Genomic DNA, 23,324 nt, shown 5'->3' with positions numbered 1-23,324 from the left:
ATGGCATTTCATTCCTGACTGGGAGGCCTCTCTGCTGCTTCCCAAATGTTATTTACCCAAGGTGAGGGCAATTAACTTGGTACCAAGTGATTCTCCATAGTTATCCTCAGTTACCTCCCTTGGAATTCTCCCTTTGCTCTGTAGCAATTCTGGTTTTGATGCAGCTCCTGCCTCCATCCCCTTCCCTCCTGTAGGCAGCAAAATACGTGAAAACCACTTTGTTCCTAAAAAATTCAATTCAAATTTGTTCCCAGTCAGAAGAGGAAAAGGATGAGCACAGTTCTTCTGTGCCAAGAACTCCCCCCTGCCACGTTCGTCATCCCCTCCCTGGGCCAAAACCCCCTGAGATACCATCTAGGAAAAACCTCAAGAAGTGAAGAAAATCTATTTGCAGCTCCTGGGCACTGAGCTGGGTGGTTTTTGTGGTTTATTTGGCTGCACGTGTGCAGTTTGAACAGGATCCCTGTGTCCCCTGGGTGCCACCAGTGCCACACGTGTCACAAAGCCCACGGTGGGGCTGCCCCACTTTGCTCTGCCCTGCTGTGCTTGAAGATTTCTGCAGGGTTTGGAAAGGCTGGACCTGCAAAGGGAGATTCCCTGCAAGCCCCATGCTCTGTGTGTAGAATTTGATCAAGAAATCTTCTTTATCAATGCTCCTGGTGGTTTTCAAGCTGCCCTGTTTGGGATGTGCATCCAGGATTTTCAGTCTGGACTCATTTTTTTTTCAGTCTGAAGGGCAGAGAAAGCCAACGAGGGAGGAGGAATTCGGGTTTTTGTGAGAGGGTGATGCCCAGATTGAAACTTTAAATGTGTTTGCCTGGCCTTGCAGATTGACCCTGTACTGACAGACTTCAATGGCTTTGATCCTCCAAACCTTGCAGAAATAAAGACAGAAATCACCTGTGCTCAGACACAGCTCTTCCCTGGGAGGAGAAAAAGACAGGAAATGAGATGCTGTTTAATAAGCAGACAAATTAGTATTTTCTGTTGACTGCCAGATTTATTTCCTTTTTCAGATTTTTTTTTTTTGGTGTGTCTGCAACAACCCTGAAAGCCAAAACCACGAAATCCTCTGCTCTGCTCTGGAATGACCAAATCCTGATGCAATTCTCTGCTCCCTTAAATAAAACCCTGCAGGGCTTGTGTTGATGCTTGATTTCCTCTGTCCCTTCGACAACTTAAATTCATTTGGAACACCCCATGAAAGTTTTTGCCTCGTGTCCTAAAAAGCTTTCAGGGAGCTGCTTTTGGAAGGGTTGGGTGCAAAAATGACAAATTTAAGCCAATATCTTTTGTAGCACTTTTGTTTGCCCAGCACAGGGGTTTCACCCCAGAGCATTTGGGGAAAAGCCACGTTGTCACTTGGCCCCAGATGAACTTTTAGGGCTGCTGATGTGCACACATCTGGAGACAGAGCAGCCACGGCTTCTCAGACAACAGCACTGTTTCTGTCGGGGTCATTTCTGAGGAAACCTCACTAACCTCTTTGCTTTTCCACTCCAGCTTCCCCCTTCCCAGAGGACTTCTCCATTCTAACCACTGTAAAAGCGAAGAAAGGAGGTCAGTCCTTCTTGATCTCAATTTACAATGAGCAAGGGATCCAGCAAATTGGTGTGGAGTTGGGTAGATCTCCTGTATTCCTGTATGAAGACCATACAGGAAAGCCAGGCCCAGAAGACTATCCTCTCTTTAGAGGCATTAACCTAGCAGATGGCAAGTAAGTGACATTTTGTGCACCAAGGAAAAAAAAAAAAACCCCCCAAAAACCCCAGTTCATTGTTTGTATCCATGCCAGCATGCTGAACGTTGTATTAAATAGGAATTGTAGAAATGTATTTGCACACCCCTGGCAGCTGACAGGTGCCCCAGTGTGTCATTTTGGCCTTTGGTGAATGAATTTGGCATCTGTAAGGATTGTAACTGAGCAGTCAGTGCTGCTGTCTGCTGCCTGTGGGGATAGGAGCATTGATTTTGCCTTTAAAAAAAAAAAATAAAAAAACCAGTTTGTCTTGTTAAAAACACGCTGAGGCTTGTGCAGGGCTGAAAAAGAGGGTGGAAAAGGGAATCAACAGTGTGGTTTTATTCCTGCTTCTTGTTGGAGGCATTCTGGCCCTCTCCTGCCTGATTTGGGGGGAGGAAAGCTGTCCATCAACATTTCTCTGCCAACCAAACCCTCGAGGCTCTGCCCAGGGAGGATTTCCATGAAGGTTCACAGAACATTGCTGAAAGTTCTTTTTTTATTATTATTATTTTTTTAATTTAATACAATGATTGCCACCAGGGCTGTGCCTGACACGTGTGTGGGGTTGTGTTCTCACAGGTGGCACCGAGTGGCTCTGAGTGTGCAGAAGAAAAATGTCACCTTGGTTCTGGACTGTAAAAAGAAAATCACCAAGTTCCTGGACCGGAGCGAGCATCCCATCATCGACGTCAACGGCATCATCGTGTTCGGCACCAGGATTTTGGATGAGGAGGTTTTTGAGGTGAGCCAGGGCAAGGAGCAGCTCCTGGGGTGTCCCACAGGGATGATGAGACACTTCCAGCTCGCTTTTGACATTTTTTGTTGTTTTTTTTTTTAACCTAGTAGAGCGCTGTTTGCTTTTAATTTTATTTTTTTTTGAGATTTTTTGCAAAAATGATGAAAACTGGGTGGCCTTGGTGGAGTGAACTCCTCTGGTTCTTTGGTTTCAAGGCCTTGCTGTGGTTCTAGACCATCTCCACGCTGGGATTTTGAAACTCTTGGCACATTTAAACCGGGAATGGCTCCCAAGGTTTTCATTCATCCCCGTGCTGGGATTTCTCACTGCAGGGGCAGTGAACGAGGGCTGAGGGAAGCAGCTCCATCCCAAAGCCCAGTTCACCCCGGGGCTGCAGGAATTTGCTCTTTTCCCACTCATTGGCCGTGGATTCTTGGTTCTTTTGCTCCGTGACACGAGGGGGGGACTCTCCTTGACAGCTTGCTTGGCTTGATTGTCACCTCCCACACTCTGCTTCCAAAGGAAAAGCAAATTCCTGCGGGCTGGGATGGAAGCAGAGAGGCACAGAATTATTTATAGACAAGCTACAGATGGGAGAAGCTTTTCCCCACAGTTCAGCAGCTTGTTTAGTGTCTGCATTTCCCTGGAAAAAATCAACTTCTGTGCTGTGCTGTGCCTGTGAGGCTTCCCTGGGGATGAGAATCCCATTCCTGATCTTTGCTGTGAGCTGGGATTGCTTCCTAAAATCACCACTGAGTGCAGTGGGGTGTAAACCAAGCCCTATTGATCTCTAGCTCTTTATTTTTATGGAATTTATTCCGAGGAAGAGCTGGATCTCCTGGGCCTCCCCAGCCCAGCAGAGGGATGGGGAAGATCTCCTAATTATCTTTTATCCCGGGCTAATTAAAGCCATAGCAAAGGCAGCTCTTGCCTGCATTTTGCAGTCACTCAGGGAAGGGTCCAGTCTGGTTAATATTACCAACATCTGGGAGCTGGTCTGCTGAAAACAGAGCAGCAATTCCTGGCCTGGATATCCAGGCTGAAAATCCATATTTTGGAAAGCCAAAATCCCAGTTACAGAGTGAGGCCTGGCTATCAAAATTGGGTTAAATTAAGAGAAGTTCCCTGTTAAGCTGAACAATTAAAATGGAAAGTAAAAGCTGGTTTTAAAGGGCACTGGAGTGTCTTTTGCAAGGGTGGGATGTTCTGCCAAAACTTTCAGCTCTGGATGCTGTTTGGGCTATTTGTTATTTGTTAAATAACAGTGGTGAGCTCAGGTCCAGTGGATCCACTGCAAGGATTTGGTGTCACACCCAGGCTGGATGCAAACCCTGCCCTGTCCCCTGGCCAATAACAGCATTTCCATGAGTGCCCCTGCAGTTTGGGGGATTCCCAGGTGGGTTTTGGGCTCCCCTGCCTTTGGGAGGGAATTGGGTGCTGGTGTTGATGGCTTCTCCCTGCCTGTGACCAAGGATCCCTGGCTGAAAAGGAATTTAAACCCTGAGGAACCTGCTCAGTTTTTGGGGTAGAAAGGAGCTTTTGTCTGCTCTGGCTGTGAGCTGCAGCTACTGGCACTTAGGAGAACTGGATCATTAGAAAAAAAAAATTAACAAATTAGAAAATCCTTTTATTTTATCCTTTTTCTTTTTTGATTTTTCCTTCGCCTTACGTGCACTGATGCTACACAAATGAATAGAAACCCCCCTGTCATTCTGATATTTATCTTTTTTTTTTTTTTTTTTGGTCACCCTCCTCACACAGCAGTACAGTCACCACTGGGGTGGAAGAAGTTTTTTCTGAAAGCAGTGGACTAGAACTTAATTTCCTTCATATCTCAGCAACTCCATTTCCTTTGGCCCCTCCTTTCTCCTTTCTGCAAGGCCAAGCAGAAAGTGCAGAACAATGGGCAGAGGGTGTAAAACTGCTCCATTCCTGGATTCCTGGAAAAATGAGGATTTCTGGAGCACAAGCACGAGTCAATCTGCAAAACCTAAAGGGGTTTTCTGCACCCACAGGCCTGGCTCTGATGTGTTTGTCACATTTGCTGGAAATTAAAATAACCCAGAGAGGTGAGAGTGGGACTGGGGATTGTTGAATGTCAAAAAATTGAAATTTTTCAACTTTCTGTGCTTCCGAGCACAGACCCCCTAAAAAAACACTACTCTGAACTTAAAACCTTAAAAAAAAACTTACAAAGAATAAATTAAGAGTCACAAATATATAATAAATTAAATATATATATTTTCACTAAATAACAAATTTTAAAGTTTTATAATATAATAATAGTTATAGAACAACATAAAAAATTAAATAATATCCTTTTCTTTATTTATCTCCTTCTTTTTCCATCTTCACAAAACTCAAGTAGTAATCTTTAATTAATCAATGTCATTCTAAAAATCATAAAAATCTATTATTAAACCAAAAAAATAAATAAGTGTTAAACTTTTATTAATTTATTTAACCTTAAAAAACCTTAAAACAAACTCAACTAAAACCATTTTTCCCACTTCTAACAAACAACCTAAAAATACTATCACACTTTCTATAATTTTTATTACAATATAATAAACATCCAAACACAAAAATCATCTCAATCACCTTTCTAATAATCCTAACTCTAAAAAAAACAATCAAAAAAAATTAAAAACCCCAATCTGTCTCAGCTGTAAAGCAGTGGGAATTCACATTTCACATCCTCCTTGTCAGGACTGAAATCAAAGCAACCCCAAATATTTTTTTTCTTTTGGAAATTGTAATTATTGAAAGGCTGAGCCTGCCTGGGGTTGTGATGGGAAGAGCTCGGATGGGAATTTCCTCACTTGTGTTCTGCTACAAAAAAAAAAAAACCCAAAACAAAACCAAAACCCAAAAAACAAAACCAAAAAACCCCCAAAACCAAAAACAAAAATCAAAAAAAAACCCACAAAAACAAAACAAAACCAACAAAAACAAAAAAGCCCCCAAAAAACCAAAAATATAAATAATAATAATAAAAAAGAAATAAAAATAAAAACTTTTAAAAAAGACTGGCAAGAAAGGTTAGAGGAGCTTCAAAAAAACCATTCTTCCAGTGGAAAAATGACTTCCCCTCATTAAAATTCAATCAGCCCAGGTTGTACAAGTTGAGTTTTGTGCTGCTCAGAACTTTACAAATGGCAGGGTTGGGAGGTTTCAAGCTGTGCCTGAGGGGATGAAACTGCAAAGGGGTTTTTTGGGGTTTTTTTTTGTTTTTCTGGAAGGACAAAAATCCAGCTCGTGGAGGGGAATGAAGTTTCCCCGCTGCAGCCAGGGATGTTCCTGTGGTGCAGCAGCACCGGGGGAAGTCAAGACACGTGAATGTGTCTCGGTTTTAGGGACACGAACTGCTCCTTTTAATGTGCTTTTTCTTTAAATATCGATTAGAAACCAAATCCCCGTGCTTGAGTGTGGGAATAGAGAGAGGGGGAAGCTTGAGAAAAACTCTTTTGAAGAAAAAAACCCAAAAACACAAACCCCAAATCATCTTCATCCTGAAGCACGGGAGGAGGAGACATCCCAAACCATCCTGGTCTTCCCATTTTTTTTTTTTTTCTACCCATTGAGGATCTCGCTATGGGGCCCAACGTTCCCACCTTGCTGTTCCCTTTTCCTGCTGCCATTTCCCATTTTGTCTCCTCGTTTCTCACTCGGGGACCTTCGTGTGCTGATAAAAAAAAAAGTCTTGGACAGCCCCTGGCTCCGGAGCTGGAGTTGGCATCGTTAAATTGTGGTGGGGACAGCCCGGGAGCAGGGATTGATTTCACTGCCAATTCTCTTTGCTTCGTCTGTGTAAAAATTTTGTAGCCTTGTCCCACAAGTGAGGTTTTGACCCTCTTGGTTTGCAGCAGTGCCTGGAGAGGCTGAACTGACTTTTCCCATGTGTGGAAAAGCTCAGGGCGTGAATATATTGCTTTTTAAGGTCACTTTTGGCTCCTTTAGAAGACAAGAGGAGTTCGTTTTGTGCAGCTGAGTGCCATAACTGTGTCTCAGTGGTGTAGTTGCTGCTGTAAAAACCAAAAAAAAAAAAAAAAAAAAAAAGTGGATTCCTCTGATCTCAGCACCTGTGGCCAGGAGGGGCTGACAAAAATTGTGCCAAAGCCCATCCTGGGATGGGACACAGCACCCTGGAGGGTGCTGAAAGATGCTGCTTTTGATTTCCTCTCCTCCTTTGTGATTTTTTTTTTTTTTTGCTTTGTTTTGTGTTTTTTTCTGAAGACCACGAGTGAAATCAACCCATCAGAAATGGAGGGAGAGCAATTTGGGATGAGCCAGAGAGGCTGGGCAGGGTGCCAGAGGTGCACCCAGGACAAAGCAGGACAGACACATCAGTGCTCCCAGCCCAGACTCTGGGGCCCTGCGGGTGCTCCTGGCCTGCAAATGTCACCTCTCTTTTCATTTTGGGTCTTTTTGACACTCACAAAACCAATTATCCCTGTGCTCGATAATCCCAGCTTTCATTTCACCCTCTCCTTCCCTCCCCGTGCTCTTGGCTGTGCTGTTTTCCTCTCTGGGAAATTCGGAGTTTTGTAGGTTATTTTACTCTGGAGCAAAAGCTTTTTGCTTTAGTGGAAGGGGTAGAAATAAAAGCGGATTTTTGTACATGTGGGTGCATTTTTTCGGGGTGTTTTTTTTTGCTGTTTTTGGGGATGGAGAAGTTGCAGAGCATCCTCTTGCAGGCAGATCTGCTGTTAACACATCCAACAGCTCTGGCTGCTCCAGCAGGAGATTTATTCTGTCTCTCCTCCCAGGATTGATGTGCTGGGCTGCAGTGAGCTCGGAGAAATTGGTGGTCATTTCAATTAGACTTTCTCAGCTCCCAGGGACAAATCGTGAGAGCCTCAGGTCTAAATCCATGCCTAATTCATATTTAAACCCGGTTTATCCTCAGTGCCTCTGTCTTGGCTGCTCCTGGTGCAAACATCAACAGCAGTGCCAGGGTGTGGGGGATCACTTCTGATAGAGGGGAAGGGAGAAATTCCCCAATTCTGCAGGAATTTCTACATGGAAAGGAGGCTCAGGCATTGGGAATGGGCTGAGCAGGGAAGTTTGGGAGTTCCCCATCCCTGGAGGTGTCCAAGAAACACCCAAATGTGGCACTCAGGGCCCTGGGGTGTGACAAGGTGGGGTCAGGCACAGCTTGGACTCGGTCTTGGAGCCTTTTTCCCACTGCAATAATTCTGGAATTCTGGGATATTCCAACCAGCAGCATCCCCACAGCTCCCCTGAGCTCTGAGTTGGATCCATCATGTGGGGCTTTTCTTTTTGTTTGTTTGTTGGGGTTTTTTTTTGTTGTGTTTTTTTGTTTGGTTGGTTGGTTTTGTTTGGGTTTTGTTTTGTTTTTGTTTTTTTCTTTGGGCTTGGATATTTATATTCTATTTTATCAAAGAATTACAGGAAGTACAACAGCATCTCTAGTTCTTTGGTAGAAGTAGGAAAAATGGCAACAGTTGAGTTTGCTTCAAGGCTTTTTAAAGCTAAACAAACCAATTGAAGTTTTATACTTATATTATTTATTTTTTTGACTTAGTAATAGGTTTTTATGACCTTTAGAGTGACATTAGACTAACTAAAGACAACTACTTAAGTTTTGTGAGGAAGATGAACAAAGAGAAAGACACCACCCCAAAATTCTCCACCTTGTCCCATACCCACCACCATACATAAAACCTCAAATTTAAAACCCATCACCCAGTGAAAACACACACTGCACATTTGTGATTTCTATCTCACCATTCATATTATTTTTATATGTACAAGCCTTTATTTATAAGTGCAAGCCTTCTCCAAGGTTTCAGCTCCAGAGCAGTGTTTTCTTGGGTTTCCTAGGGTTTTTGAGAGCTCAAAAACTCCAGATTTTTGAGATCCAGCACTGCCCATCCTGCAAGATGAGCCCAGAGGCTGAGAAAGGAACAGGGAAAGCCCAGATTGATGAAGTTTTTTGTCAAACTTAAAAAAAAAAAAATAATAATAAAAAAATAATTTCAACCCGAGTTGATTTTGCTGAGCTGGATGTGTGTCAGGATGCAGCAGGGATCCATGTTCCCATTTCTGTGTCCCTGCCTTGGCAGGCTGCTGGGAGCAGGTAAATTACAGAGCTGGCTGCCTGCTCTGCTGGCCCTGCCAAATCTGATTTCACCTCCTTTGCTGTGGAGTCTTTCAGGGGATGTTTTACACCACCACCATATACCACGGTGTGAGAGGATGGAAAATAAAAACCTCCTGAGCCAGCATTTAGGGATCTTTATTGAAGATGTCTGTAACTTTCCCCAGTCTCCCAATAATTCTCCCTTTGCTTGCTGGTTTTCTCGTCATTCTTTCTGCTTTGCTATATTTTTTAATTTTTTTTTTAATTTTTTTTTTTTTCCAAAAGATCCTCTTTAAAATGGTGCACTCGAGACATATGGATTAAATCACAGCTCTGGGCTCTTCCAGGAGAGCAGTTCTGCCTAGAAAATGTCTGCAATTATTGAGGATAATGCCTCTGCATGGCTTTGCAATTAACAGGGAGGTTTTTAATGCCAGAGTCCAAACGATGCAGTGGATCTGATCAAAAATGTGAAATTTGGCCCCATTTGGCAACACCTCAGCCACAGCATCACCTTACACAGGTACCCAGGGAGGGAGGGGCAGCATTTGGGCCACAATAAGAATTGCAAACCAGCTGCTAAAAAACGACTCTGTGCTTTCATTTCCAGCCCAAAGTGGCTCTGGTGAGGAAAGTGAGAGCCTGGCTGCAAACATCAGCCAGATTGTTTGCACACACTCTGCTCAAATTCTTGTTTTCCATTTCCATTCGCTGGGTAATTGCAGGTTCAGCCATCTGGCCTCAGCTCGGCCTTGGTGACTGGGTCAGCCTTGCCTGGAATGATGGAGCCTTGTTAGTCATGATTACAAAATAATTTATATTTTTTATATTTTTTAATTTTTTTTTTTGTATGTGTGTGTGTTTTTGGGTTGGTTTTTCCGTGGATATGGTGGTTTTGGGGTTTTTTTTATGTGTGGTTTTTTTTTTGTTTGTTTGTTTTTTGTTTGGTTTGTTTTTTTTGTTTGGTTGGTTTTTTGGTTTTTTTGTTTGGTTTTTTGGTTTTTGGTTTTTTTTTTTTTTTCGTTTGGTCAGTGGTAAATTCCATTTGAAAGCAATTGTTTTGGCATGTGTGGGTAATTAGTGCAGTTTGCTGGTATCAAATGCCTGCAGGCCTCTGATAGCTTACAAAGCACTTTATTGTCCAAACAGATGATAAAAGTGCTTTTATTGGTGTTTCAAACACTCCTGCTCTCTATCATTTATCTTTTCAGAGCACCAAGTGAAACATCAGCCTTGGGAAGCTGCAGGGTCTCAGTTTATTCAGATTTAAAACCCAATTTTATTTAGGAGGTGCTGCCACCATCGCTGGGGGTGGAAAAAATGAATTTTTAATGTTCCTCCCAACCCAAACCAGGCTGGAATTCTGTGATTTGGGCAGTTTTTAGGCCAGGATGGCACCGTTGAGGGTTTTGTTGGGACACTTTGCCATGAAAATCCAGGATTTATTCCCTCTGGGAATTCCTGGTGGGACCTCAACCCTGTCTGAGGAGCCACTGCTGCTCCTGGGATGTGCCAGAGGAAAATCAACATTTTAATGGGTTTTATTCCTCAGAGAAGCAGTTTGCAGCCTCCTGGTTGGGTACCAGGTGCTCCTGCAGGGGCCTTGGTTGGGAGGAAAATATTCCAAAGGGAATGGGCAGGGATACTGAGGAGAAATTTGGGATTTGCCAAATTTTCAGGGATGCTGAGGAGAAATTTGGGATTTGCCCAATTTGCAGGGATGCTGCAGGGGACAGGCAGCTCTGTCCCCTTTCCCTGGCCTGGGCTCCCTCCTGCACAGCACAAAAAACTCTGAGTAAAATCTCAAATCTCATCTTTTCGAGTAATTTCCACCTGCCCAGGGACTCTGTGGGGTTTGGGGAGCCGTGTCTGGTTGCAGAATTCTGTGTTCCAGTGCTGATCTCAATGGCCCAGGCTCCTTTGGGGTGATGGATGCTCAGAGCTGTGGGGTCATTGGGATTTTTTTTTTTTTTTGGATGGGAGGAGGGAGGAGGGGGATGGATTTAATCCATGGAAAGTGTGAGGAGCAGGAGGCTGATTGCTGAGCCCAGACAGGCTGAGGTAATGCTGGAAAGCTGCTCCTCTCCCCAGTGACATCATTGCAGGGCTGCTGTGGGCAGGGGGATCTGCAGGGACATGGATGGAGTTTCAGGGGCAGGAAAAGCCCCACGAAAAGGGTTTGGGAGGGAGCAGCAAATGGATGTGTTTGGGAAAGATGATTTTTTTTTTTTTTTTTTTTTTTTTTTTGGGAAAAGCCAAATCTTTGTGCTTTGGGGGAGAAGTTTCCAGCTGAATGTTTTTGGCAGCATCCCTGAGCAAGATGGAAAAGGGATTTTTGGAAGAAGGGAGCCCTGGCCCAAACCAGGCCATGTTCCCCTTCCCTGCTCACTTGGGAACCTCATTCTACATGGGAGGTTATTCACCAATTAGTCTTATTAGCATAAAAGCTCTTTTTTTTTTGTAGCAGAAGCCTGTAAATAAGAAAAACTCCTTTTCTATTTACAGAAGTGTGGGTGGGTTTGGATTTGTAGCAGTGAAGGCTCATCTGAGCCAAACCCCAGGGGCTGGAGGAAGAGGATGATGAGGCTGCTCAGGGTTTGTGTCCTTGGTGCTGCTCAAGCTGCTGCTTCTCTGCAATTTCGATTTTTTAAATTTTTTTTTTTTTTTTTGCTATTTTCATGCCTTTTACCACATCTCTGAGGGAGGTTTTCCTGCAGCAGGACAGAGTAAAATCCTTTCCCAAGCTCAAAACCTCTGGGCTGACTCCGTGTTCACCCCCTTCCCTCCTCACTCAGGCCTGAACAAATGAAACACATGTTCCTCACACATGGTGAGGTCTTTCTATTCCTTTTTTTTTTTTTTTTTTCTCTTTTTGGAGGCACTCTGGGCTTCCTGCCAAAACCCAGAGGAAAATCCAAGCCCACTCCAGACATCCCCAGCGTGCAGGTGTAGTCCTCACTCTGACAGAGCTGAGCAGGCTGAAATGGAAATGTTCCCAATAAACACATTTCCCCCGGGATGGGAGCTGGAAGAGGGGATTCCTAATGATTTCTGCAGAAGATTGGATGGGGATTGGGGTGTCTGGGAATTTTCTATCCCCTACAAGAACATGGAAAAAAATAAAATCCCTGAGCGTGGGCTCGTTGTTCTGCACAGGCAGCCAGGGCTGGCTGGGGTTCAGCAGGTCAGAGCTGCTTCAAAAACAGAGCTTTGGCCACTGCAGGGAAAAGTGGGGGCGAAATCAGGGCTGGAGGTGACTTTTGGGGTGCTGTTCTCTGCTCTGGAATGGCTGAAAACACTGCTGGGTTCTCAGAATGGTGAAATCAAGGCTGGGGATGCTCAGAAAGGTGAAATCTGAGCTCTGGGGATGCTCAGAAAGGTGAAATCCAGGCTGGGGATGCTCAGAATGGTGAAATCCGAGCTCTGGGGATGCTCAGAATGGTGGAATCTGGGCTGAGAATTCTCAGAATAGTGGAATTCAAGCTTTGGGAATGCTCAGAATGGTGAAATCCAGGCTGGGGATGCTCTGAAGGTGAAATCCAAGCTCCGGGGATGCTCAGCCTCCACTGCATCCAGTCCTGCTCCTTCATTTGGGTTTGCTGTAGAGAACCTCATTTCTGGGATGAATTTCAGGCCCCAGGGTGCACAAACCCAGCTCCCTTCCTTGGGATGAAAATTTGGGGCATTATTTCATGGAACTGTGCAGGTTTAATACTTTAAAAATCATGGAATACCCTGAGCTGGAAAGATCAGCTTTCTGTAAAGATCATCCAAGTCCAGCTGCAAGGCAAGATTTGATTTTATTTTATTTCTTTAGTGCTGAATTTGAGGTGGAATAAACGAAACCCAAATCATTTCTGGACAAATAATATAAAAAAAAAAAAAAAAAAAAAAAAAAAACAACCAAAAAACAATTGAAGCAATACTTTGGGGTGTGAACATGAGCACAGGGCACATTTTAGTTCCCTGGAAAAAGAGGCAGGAAGGTGTGTGGACAGGAGGTGTCACACCTCTGCTTGCACACCAGCTCAGCTTTCCATTCCCAGCTCTTTCCTGAGCAGCCAAATTTCCAGCAGAGGTGGGGAATTAGCAGCAGGAACCTGCACGAAGCCTCCTCCTCCTCCTCGGGTGGTCCCAGCAGGTCCATGTTCCATGCCTGGGTGATTTGTGCCAGCCAGAGGCAGGGAAAAAAAAAAAAATCCTTTTCCAACCCAAATCTGGTGTTCAGTTCCATTTTCTGAGTGTGTCAGCAGATCTGAGGGGTGTAATCCCACTTCTAGCCCCAGATAACTTTGGCAGCCAGGTCTATTTTCCCCCCATTGCCTTTAATCCATAAAATCTGGATTCTGTGCTCACCTCCTGGGATGGAAAACGTTCCAAGTGCTGATTAAAAATCTCTGTGCACACAAAAACCCCCCCTTGATCCTGAGCCACCCTGGTGTGGAGGAAAGCTCAGGGTGGATCTTGGGGCTGGAAATCCGAGCAAACAGCAGCTCCACCTGCAGATTAATTTGGCTCTGAGGGAAGAGAAACGCAGTAAAAGCAAGTTTTGGGTACCTCAGGAGTCTCCAGCTGCTGTGGGGTGGGAATGGGATGCCCAGATGTGCTCTGGAATTCAAGAGCCACCCTTTGGCACAGGGGGTGAGCCCAGGGGGAGCTGGATCATCCTAAAACTGCCACCCCAATCCACTCTGGCATCTCAGCATTTCCTTCCTGCCCCCTCCCTTTCTGTCCTTGCCCAAATCCTCTCTTTCCCTTTGCATCCCCAACCTCAGCTGTGGCCAAAACCCTCTGGATCTTTGGGATCAACACCTCCCAGGCAGACTCTGTGACCCTTTTTTTACCCTAAAACCTGAGCAAGTGCCTCCACTTGGGCTCAGCGAGCTCTCAAATGAGTAACTCAATCCAAAAGCTTTGCTTTACTCGGGATTTTCCACTGTGAGAGACCCCCTCACGATCCACTGGCACATCCATCCTCCTGTGGGGGCTGCAGAATTCCTCATTTTCCAGGGATGAAAGGGAAATAAATCAACGTGAAACCAGAGCCAGGGAAAGGTGCAGAGGGGGGGAAGACACAAAGGAGCAGCTTTGGGCTGTGCTTGTAATGAGGGGGAATCTGTTTTTAAACCATCCCTGATGGTTCACACATATGTCATGGGAAAAAAAAATTAAAAAAAAAAAAAAAAAAAAAAAAGAAAGATCTCCTCCAGAAAAAAGGCAGCCCTGGAGCTCTGGGTTATTGGGTGATTATTTGATTTGGAGGGAGAGGGGAAATTTGGAAGGGGGTGACATCAGGGGGATGGAGGCTGGAGTGGGAGAGAATGGAATGGTGAAGGAAATCAGGAATTTGGGAATTTGGTCGGGCCTGCAGGAACAGGGAGCAAAGTGAAGGCTGGGCAGCCTCGAATTTGGGATTGTGTGGAGTTCCTGCAGGTTGTGCCTCCTCTGCAAGGAAAACTCAGCATTTTTCCTGTGGAGACAATGGATCACAGGTCCTGGGCTGGGCGTGGGGACAGCAGCCAGCCTGGGTGGGGACCTCACCTGTGCAAGGTGACAGCAGCAGCTGGGCAGAGGTGGCACAGCCCGGGCTGCCCTGGGCTACCTGGTGCTCAGAGAGCAGTGGAGGCCAAGGGGAAACGGGGCCTTGGGTTTCTTCCAGGGATCCCTAATGAATGGGATGAGGAAAATGGAGAAATTCTCTTGTTGTGGAGAGCAGGGCATTGAATTTGGGGGACCCTGCACACAAAACCAGGGGATTCTTTCAGAATTGCTCCTGTCCCCATCCCAGCATTATTCAGTGCCAGTGCAGGGCACACAATGCCAGCCATTCATTTGGCCCCATTCAGTTCACACAGGCCTGGCCTGGGCTTTTGTGGGATTTTTTTTCTTTTCCTTTTTTTTTTTTTTCTGAAATTTCCACGCTGGACCTTCCACGAAGGTCAGGCTGACCCTCTCCTCCTTTATGTAAATGTCTCCCACAATGTGCAGGCCATGATTTCATGCAGCTTTCCAGAGGGTCTAAATGAGGTTTTTTGGGATGCTGTCCATGGGATTGAGCCTTGCTTGGCACATGGGACACTCGGGGTGGCTCTCAGGGACAGCACCCCTGTGTCACCCTGTCCCATTGCTTTGTCCCTGCATGGAAATTCCTTTTCCTGACTATCAAGATGAGGCTAAAATTGCAAAAATCCCATTTTTAGGTGCTCCCCGAGTTATCCTGCATAACCATATCCAGGCAAGCAAAGGTTTTGAGCAAGGATAAAGAGAATTTTTTTTTTTTTTTTTTTTTGGTGAATAGTCTCATTTGCTGCTTCAGAAGCATAATCTGACTTGATGCTTCAATTAGGGAACAAAACCACTCCGTGTGAATGTACCTGAGCCAAATCAGCTCCTGTTGGAAAATAATGGGAAGGAACTGCTGGAAAAAACTGCTGCTGAGGGGTTTTCACACTGGTGGCTTTGTGAGAGCTCTGGAATAGAGAATAATTTAAAGAAAGGGTAAAAAAAACCCCCATGTTTGAATTCTGGAGAGGAATCTGAGCATAAATTTGGGATTTTTAAGGGATCTCTTGCTATGAAGTCCCTCTCAGGGGGTAGGAATAACATCATAAACACATGGATGGTGCCTTGATTTAAAAAAAAAATACCTGAAAACTCATTTTTAAAGGATTCCTATCAAAGTTGTCCTCTGGATTTTGTTCTCTGGAAGGGGGAGAAAGGAAAGCCAGCAGTTCAGGGAGCACACCATGAAGGTCTGGGTGCACAAGCAGTGCCAGCACAGCACACGGTGACCGAGGGGACAATCTATTCTTAGGGCTGTAATTTGTGTGCAGAATGACATCAATGCTGATTTGGAGCCACCAAATGAGGAGTTTGAAGGCAGAAATCACAGAGTGCCAGGCTGCTGTGTGGTCACAGAGAGGGGGGGAAAAAAAAAAAAAAAAAACTGCAAGGGGTGCTTGGAGGGGCAGGAATGATGGCAAATGTGTGGAGAAGCCACTGGGAAAGCTGAGCTGAGGTCACCTGGATCTGCTGTATCCCATGAAATCCCTCTGGAATCTGCCTGAGCTGAGACCTGGACATGCTCCTTTTCCTCCTCCATCTGTCTTGGGGCTGGAAAATTGAGGAGAACACGTTTTGTTATGTTGGTTTTTTTGGTTTTTTTTTCCATGGGTAGGCACAAAGGCAAGGAAACCTGCTCATTTTGTGGTGCCTCAGCTGATCTTTTTCCAGCTGCTGTGGGAATTGGGAAGCTCAGAGATGCTCTGGGATTAGCCAGACACAGATTCCTTCTAATTTGTGTCTGGTGGTTGCCTCAGCTCCTGCTAGGGACATGAAAGGGGTGGTGGGGACGTTAAAGAGATGCTTGGATGTGATCAGATGAGAGCTCAGCACAGACAACGCTCTGGGATGATTTCTTTTTTTTTCCTCAGCTGTCTGTTTCCATGACATTTATAGCAGTTTAATTACCCTGAGCCTCTTTTCCCTGTCACAAGTGATTGAAATCAGCCATCAGATGGGAGAATTATTGGGATAGACAGACACACCTGCAGCTGCATGAAGGGATCACCCAGGCCTTGATTTTTGGGGGGAAAGCAGCCAAAAAAATGCAGTGTTATCCAAATGAATCCATGAGAGGAGAGAGTTTCCTCATGGCTGGCTTCAAACCTTCAGCTGAAATCACTCCACGAGGTTTCTGGTGCCCACAAGGTGAATATTTTGGGATGAGCAGTTGTAAACACGGAGTGGGTTGTTCCTTTGGTGAAGGTGGTTTTTTTTCCCTGCAGGAAATGCCTACAACAGCTTTACTCCAAGCCTTTCCTCCGAGTAGGATCCTTGTAGGGAGAGATCCAGTCCTGCCTGAGCTCCTTGTGGGGGATAAAAATGATCTGGTGGGGACTGGAGGTCCCATTAAAGCCCTAAACAGGACGGGTTTGCTAAGGACCGACCCCAGGTCTGGCCTCAGCATCCCCTGGGGCAGGGTGTGGCTGTGCCAAGCACACTCCAAAGCTGCTTTCCTCTCCTCCCAGCTCTTCTCAGAACCCACTTTCCTCTTTTTCAGCCAAAACTGGACAGGGGGACACCAGGTTTGATTTTTTTTTTTGCTGTGTTCATGGGAGTTTGAGGCACGTTGGGAGGGTTTTCTGCAAGCAGGTTTTTGGGTTTTTTACCTTTTTTTTTTTTTTTTGTCTTTCTCCCCCTGAAATCAAAGACACAGTTTGCCCAGCAGCTCCAGACTAAACCAGCAGAGGAGATTTTCCTTCCAGTTTGTGGCATGGATTAATTAGATCCAAATTAGTGCAAGGTTTCCACCCCAGGGCAGTGAGAACCTCTGGTGCAGGGGTGACAGAAATCTTCCAGAATGACCCAAACCTGATTTTTTTTTTTTTTTTTTTTTAACTTTCTCAGTGGAGGAGCTGGTTGAAATGAGCACTGAAGGTGTCACAGGGACAAATCTCCAGGTTTAGAGACCCCAAATCAGCCTCAGGCACGTGGTGCTGGCATTTCTGAGACCCCTCAGGGTTATCAGCCCCCAGGCAGGGGCAGCTGCACGAGTGGACATTTCTGAATCACCTCCCAGGGGTCACCCACCATGCAGCTTCAGAGGGAAAATCTCCACTTCGGCGGGATGAAATTTGAACTAGAGTTTAATAAAAACCCGTGTTTTGGGTTCCTGGTTCTTCACATGTGTTTCTGATCTGCAGGGGGGGGCTCGGACCATCTGCTCAGAGCACACAATTGAAAAAGAAAAGTTTGAATCCGCTCGTTTTGCAATTATAAAGAGTGACTTTGCTCTCGAGTTTCATTTTCCTATTGTGATGTTCTCTCTCTATTGGGGTGGAGAGAAGTGGGGCTGTCAGGGGGTTCTTCTTTCCTTTCCTTTCTTTTCCATTCTTTTCCCTTTTCAAACCTGAACTGTGCCATTATTTTTTTTTTTTCCTCTCTTTGCAAAAGAGCTGCAGAAACCTCTCTCGTATTATTTTTGCCTCTCGTATGATTTTTGCCTGTGCTAGAACAACGCTTGGCCAGGGTGGAGAGAAAGAGGGGGAAAAATAAAGCAGCCTTTTGTCCCAGCAGCCCCTCTCCCAGTCCCCCCACCCTTCCAGACTGGGACTGCACAATCCATTCAGCCCCATCCTGCTTTCCATGGCCAGAACCGATTGTTTTGCACCCAAAAACCCCGGGAGATAAATTGTGGTTTGTTCAACAGACATAAATATATAAAAATAGCCGAGCAGGGTGGCTGAGCAGGTTGTTGATTTAAGGATCTTTCTCTCTCTCTCTCTCTCTGGGTGTTTTTAGCAGCTTTATTGTTTTTTTAAGGCAGCTTGGCTGCCTTTTCCCTTTCCTGCAGTCCCCACTGCTTGGCTGCTTTTCTCTGCCTGTGCCTCCCCATCCCACAGAGGAGCCTGTGGGGTCTGTGAGGAGAAATGCAGGCAAATCCACATTTGAGAAGGACGTGGCTGAGCAGGGAAAGTGAAGTGGAAGTGCAAACCCAAATGTTGCCAATATTTGGTCCCAAAGGGCTGCAGGGGTGATGCCACCAGGCTCCCAGGGCTGATGTCAGGCAGGAGCAAAACCAGAAGCCGTGGAATCGTTTTTCCTCAGGGTGTGTCCTGCTCTCTGCTAGAATTCCCTGCAGCAAACGCTTAAAAAAAAAAAAAACCACTAAAAAAATCACTTTTGTGCTTTGAAGGGGAGCACACAGCCCACGTCTGGTGGTTTGGAGCCCCAGACATGAGTCAGGGGACAGCTGGACATGGCCTGGGATGCAGGGACAGGCCACTCAAACCTCACTCCACTTTTCCCTGCTTGTTTTCCTTACCTTAAACCTTCCCATTCTGCACAGGAAGTCCCAGCTGTGGCTCCTGTGCCACTGTGGAGGGCTGGGTAGGACAGCCCTGCTGAGGGATGCTCTGCCCTTCCCACAGTGCCTTTTCCAGCTTGGAAAACCCAAAAAAACCCCCTAAACCCTGGAGAAATGCACTGCTAGGGTGACCTTGCAGGAAATACTTTGTAGGTTTGCAGCTTTCTGTGCTCCTGCTAACAATCCCTGTTTTGCTTTCTGCCCCTTGTCCCCAAAGTTCCTGGATCTTAATTAAATGACACGTTGCTAATTTGCCTGAGCTGAGCTTTTTCCCCCAATCTTTTGGTGAATTTTTTCACCAAGGCTCATTCCCCAAGGGCTGGGCACTGGGGAAGATGGATTCCCTATGGGAGCAATGCTCATCTCTGCATCAGCGTGCAGGGAATGCAAAATCCCAGCCCTGCAGCCCCTCAGGCAGGCAGGGCAAGGCTCAGGAAGGTGAAATACAGAGCCTGGAGCAGCCCTAGAGGTTTTGGGAATCTTCCCAGGGGTGGCTGGATGTCTCTGAAAGGATGGAGGGCTCAGGTGGAGTGGCTGGGGTTGAAGCAGTGCTGGGAAGGGAAGGAAGAGGAGTCTGGAGCTTTTTGCCCCATCATTAAATCATTAAATGCCCCATCATTAAATATCCATCTGAGCCTGGTCAGGCTTTTGATCCTTTTTTTGTGATTTATTTTTTTTTTTCTGTTCTCTCCAGGACATCTCTGGTCCCAAAAGCTGTGGGGCAGGAGGTGACACTGAGTGGAGCTGAGGAAAAGGGGAACTCAGAGCTCTTAGAGGGCACTGCAGAGAGCAAAGGGCTTTGCCAGGATTGGGTGAGGATTCCAGGGAAAGTGGCAGGAAATACCCAGCCATGATTAATGGGTTTGACAAATTTGGGAAGGCAAGGAAACCTTTCCCCCATTGAGGGTGGGAGGCACTGCCATGTAAATAATCCATACTGTGGTGAATCCTGGGGCTGTTAACTTTGGGAATGAGCTCTGAGTTCACCAAAAAAAAAAAAAAAAAAGGAACTTTGGCATCAGCTCTGGCTCCACAGCTGCTCAGAGGTTGTGCCTGCCGGGGAGTGTTTGCTTTAGGGCAGGGTTTATTGACTCTGGGGGTTATCTGGGATTGGGGTGGGAAGTATCCACCTGGAAATGAGCCTTGTGTGCTGCCTCCTGGCCTGCCATGGAGCCCTTGACTGGTATTTGGGTGTTGGCAGAGCGACAGCTTCTTCAGGAGAGCTTTCCAGAATTAGCAAAGCCATCTGGCTTTTGTTCCCCTCGGAGGGAATGGCTTGTCCTTGCTAAACTGCTCCACTGTTGGATTCGGGATAGCACAGACAGACCTAAAGTGTTCTGTGGGCTCTGCAAGCAGCCTTTTGCTCCAAAAAAATCTCTTTATTTTAAGGCATGAGTCTTAATTGAGTTTTAAACAACAGCCACGAGGCTGCTGATCAAAGGACCCAGCAGTTATGGGTGGAGGAAATAGGATTTGGTTTTGTGTTAGGGCAGGGCTGGGTGTTGGGGACAGCACAGAAAAGTCCCAGGGTTCAGGGCAGGGGACGAGGAGGGGACCACACTTCCCTGTGGAATGTAATGTAAAATCCAGCCAAAAATCCAAAATCAAATCTGCCTCAAGTCCAGCAGCCAGGAGGAACAGCGAGTCCGTGGATCCTCACATGATGGGAAATTGGCTCCTTCCCTGGGATTGTAAAACAGAAAGGTTGAGAAATGAGCAGAGAGGTTAATTAGCATCGAGCCAGAGGGCTGATTTTCCTCCTGCTGCTGTGGTCAGGGGAAGAGGCTCGTGGGCTGTGATAATTGCTGTTTGTGTTCTGCAAGCTCAGTCTCAGGGATGCTCCTGGCTGCTCTGGGGCTGCAGCATTTGGAGTCCCCACACTGAGGTGCAGTGAAAAAAAGAGAAACTTCCCCCAGCCCTCGAGACTGTTTGGAGCCACATTTCCTTCTGGTGACACTTCTCTCCCTGCTCTGTTTAATTAAACCTGGTTTTTCCAAAGAGGGCTGGGCAGAGGCTCCTCCCTGGGTGCCCAAAGCAGCAGGAGCTGTTCTTGTGGTAACTGCAGAGCAGCCCCATGCAGCCCTGCAGCCCCTCTGAGCAGCATGGGACACACCAGCATCCCAAATCCAACATCCCATATCCAACATCCCATATCCAACATCCCACATCCACCTGGATTTACCCAAACCGCCAGGAATTGTAGCTGACTCGTGGCTGTGTGCGAGTCAAACCTTTTTAATTTTTTTAAATTCATGATTATTTAGCCAAACTTTCAACAGTTGCCTTCCCATTTAGTGGTGCAGCAGCTCTGGGAGCACAAAGGTGGCTCTTTTTGGTCACTCCTGTCCCCTGAGGGCTCAGGACATGGGGACAGGGGCTGTGGGGATGGTGAGGTTTTGTTTGACCCCGTTGCTGCAGTTTTGCTGCTCTTCTGGAGCTGCTGTGTTTCAAGGAGGGGCTCTGGGATGCTCTGAGCACCTCCAGCCCCTCTGGTTTTTGGGGTTTCCGTGGAGCAGGACTGGGGCTGTGGTGATTCCTGGGCTCTTTTTTGCTGATGTCTCCAACACCACTTTCACTGCTTGTCCACAGCAGTGAGAATCCTTGGGAAGTGCTGGTGACAGGATTTATCAAGTGGAACATCTGAGGGCTGCCAGGCTGGCTCCAAGACAGGGATTAGGGATTTTGGAGGCTGAGCTTCCACTTCATCCCAAAGCTGCACTGAACCCCTGCCCCTCTTCAGCCTCTGACTGGGTTTGGGGTTAAAAAGGAGGGGGGGTTTGTCAGGATAAATCTCAATGATTGCCAATAATTGTGAAGATTTGATGTTCCCATTGTTCACCCTGAGCCTGTGTTTATCCAGTTTCAATGCAGGAGTTTCCAAAAGCACATCCAGCAGGGTTTACTCTTAGGAATGCTGAATCTCATATTTTTGGGGTGATGCCTTAACCCAAATCCATTTAATGATCAATGGGAGCCCTGAAAAATCCCAGGATTTAGGGAGCTGCTTCCAGTGCCAGATGAAATCACTCTGATCCTCCTCTCCAGCTGTTTTTTTTTGGGTTTTTTTAGTTGTTTTTTTTTTTTTTCACTGAACCACAACGATTCCTCCGAGTTCCTGGAGCTGATGTCATTGGAAGTGATGTGACATTTTTTACACGCATATAGAATAAGTGCTAAAAAATGCTCCAGAAAGAGCTTTTCCAGCCTTGTCTGGGAGCTGGCTGGGGAGTTGAGCTAAACTGGCTTTGATTGGAACTTAATCCATAAAGCAAATGAGTCATCAGGCATAAATGGCTTTACCATAAATGTCAGGCAGAGCCTTTACTGGTCCTGACAGTTAGCACTTCCATCTGTGTGCTGGAGCAAATGAAACCCTCTCAGCTCCCAGGCCCGTGCAGAAATGTGCTGTCCTGCCTCTTCCTCTTCACCAGAAGTTTTAGGAATAAAGGCCAAAATGTGATTTATCCCCTTTTTTTTTTGTATGGGATCGTGGTTATTTACGGGCAAAAAAAAAAAAAAATAATTTGACTTTTTTAATTCTCTGCTTTCATATTTTTGGTTAAACCGGCAAAACACAGCTGAGCTCAGCCTCTGGATGCTCCCAAGGGCTCCAGTCACTGGAGAATTTCCTTGGACCTTGTGCCCAACTCATTGCCAGGCCAAAAAAAAAGAACTTTACCCACTGTGAGGATGCTGCTGGTAACTTCTACAAAGCAACACCAGAGCGTTTCTGTCTTTCTCCCTGACTGAAATAACTCAGGACTTGAAAATAAATCTTTGATTTGGCTGCTCAGTTTTTTTTTAAACCACCTCACTGGTGCGTTTTTCAATCGTCTCTCTTGGAAAACCCACACAGAGCTGTGGATTCAGGATCTTGAAAATCCAGTGGGGAAGGAGATTTTGGGGTGATTTGTGACGAAAACAAAGAGAAATGGGAGCAGGGCTGATTTATTAACAGCAGCAAACTCGAGAGGACACAAAAAGCTCCCGAACCTCCCAGCGTGGTTTGTTCCATTTAAAATCAGCTTTTTTTTTTTTTTTTTTTTTTTGAAATCACAGAAACGGGGCTCTCCACAGCAGAGCTTTGTGCAGCTTTTGTGAGGTGCAGATAGTGGGGCTTTTTATTGCAACCTAAATTAGCCCATTTGATTGTTTGCTGCTGAGGGATGAGGTCAATTGACTGGGAATCTTGCTAACAAGGTTTTTACTCCTGTCTGCTTTTTTTTTTTAGCACGGGAATGAAACAAAGATGAATGGGTTGAGTTTTTCTTCTTCCCCCTCCCCTGGCTCTGTGCTGGGGCTTGGGTGTTCCCTGGGGCTCTCTCATTCGTCCTAAATTCGAAAATTTTTAATTTTTTTTTGTTTGTTTGTTGGTTTTTTTGTTTGGTTGGTTGGTTTTTTGTTGTTTTGTTTTATTTTTTGGGGGGGGGGGATTTTTTTGTTTTGGGGTTTTTTTTTTGGTTTTGGGGGTTTGGGGAGGTTTTTTTGTTAGTTTTTTTGGTTTTGTTTGCTTGTTTTGGGGGTTTTTTGGTTCTTTTTTTTGTTTTTGGAGTTTTTTGTTGTTTTTTTTTTTTTGTTGGGGTTTTTTGTTGTTTCTTTTGTTTTTGGGGGGGTTTTTTGTTATTTTTTCTTTTTTGTTTGTTTTTTTTTTTTGCAAACTGCATTCTAGACGCTGGAAAGCAGACGAGGATGAGCTTTGGGCAGGGTGATTGATTGGGTTTGAAAAGGAAAAGGGGGAGCAGCAGCCCGTGGAGCAGAGCTCTCCCAGACCCGTCTGATGCTTTTTCCACAGCCCAAATTGATTCAGTTCCGCACTGATTTCCCCAAGTCCTTGACCCAGACTGAGCAGGAAGAACAAACCCCGGGCCCCACG

General features: G+C 45.7%; 1 protein-coding gene across 10 annotated transcripts in view; it reads left to right on the top strand.

Annotated features, from left to right (window-relative positions):
- COL5A1 (collagen type V alpha 1 chain) overlaps window positions 1–23,324 on the top strand; it is a 144,147-nt gene that overhangs the window by 32,963 nt on the left and 87,860 nt on the right. For all 10 annotated transcript variants that reach the window (XR_015808104.1, XR_015808101.1, XR_015808102.1 and 7 more), the window contains exons 3-4: window positions 1,504–1,717; window positions 2,321–2,483. Coding sequence is in view for 4 of the 10 variants with exons in the window: in XM_088177676.1 (XP_088033802.1) it covers window positions 1,504–1,717; window positions 2,321–2,483 (377 nt within the window). In the remaining 6 variants the exon portion in view is untranslated. The remainder of the gene's footprint in view (window positions 1–1,503; window positions 1,718–2,320; window positions 2,484–23,324) is intronic.

The sequence above is a fragment of the Sturnus vulgaris genome, chromosome 22, assembly GCF_052056855.1.
Source record: "Sturnus vulgaris isolate bStuVul1 chromosome 22, bStuVul1.hap1, whole genome shotgun sequence".
In the NCBI taxonomy this organism is placed as follows: Eukaryota; Metazoa; Chordata; class Aves; order Passeriformes; family Sturnidae; genus Sturnus; species Sturnus vulgaris.
This window is presented reverse-complemented; position numbering and strand designations above follow the sequence as displayed.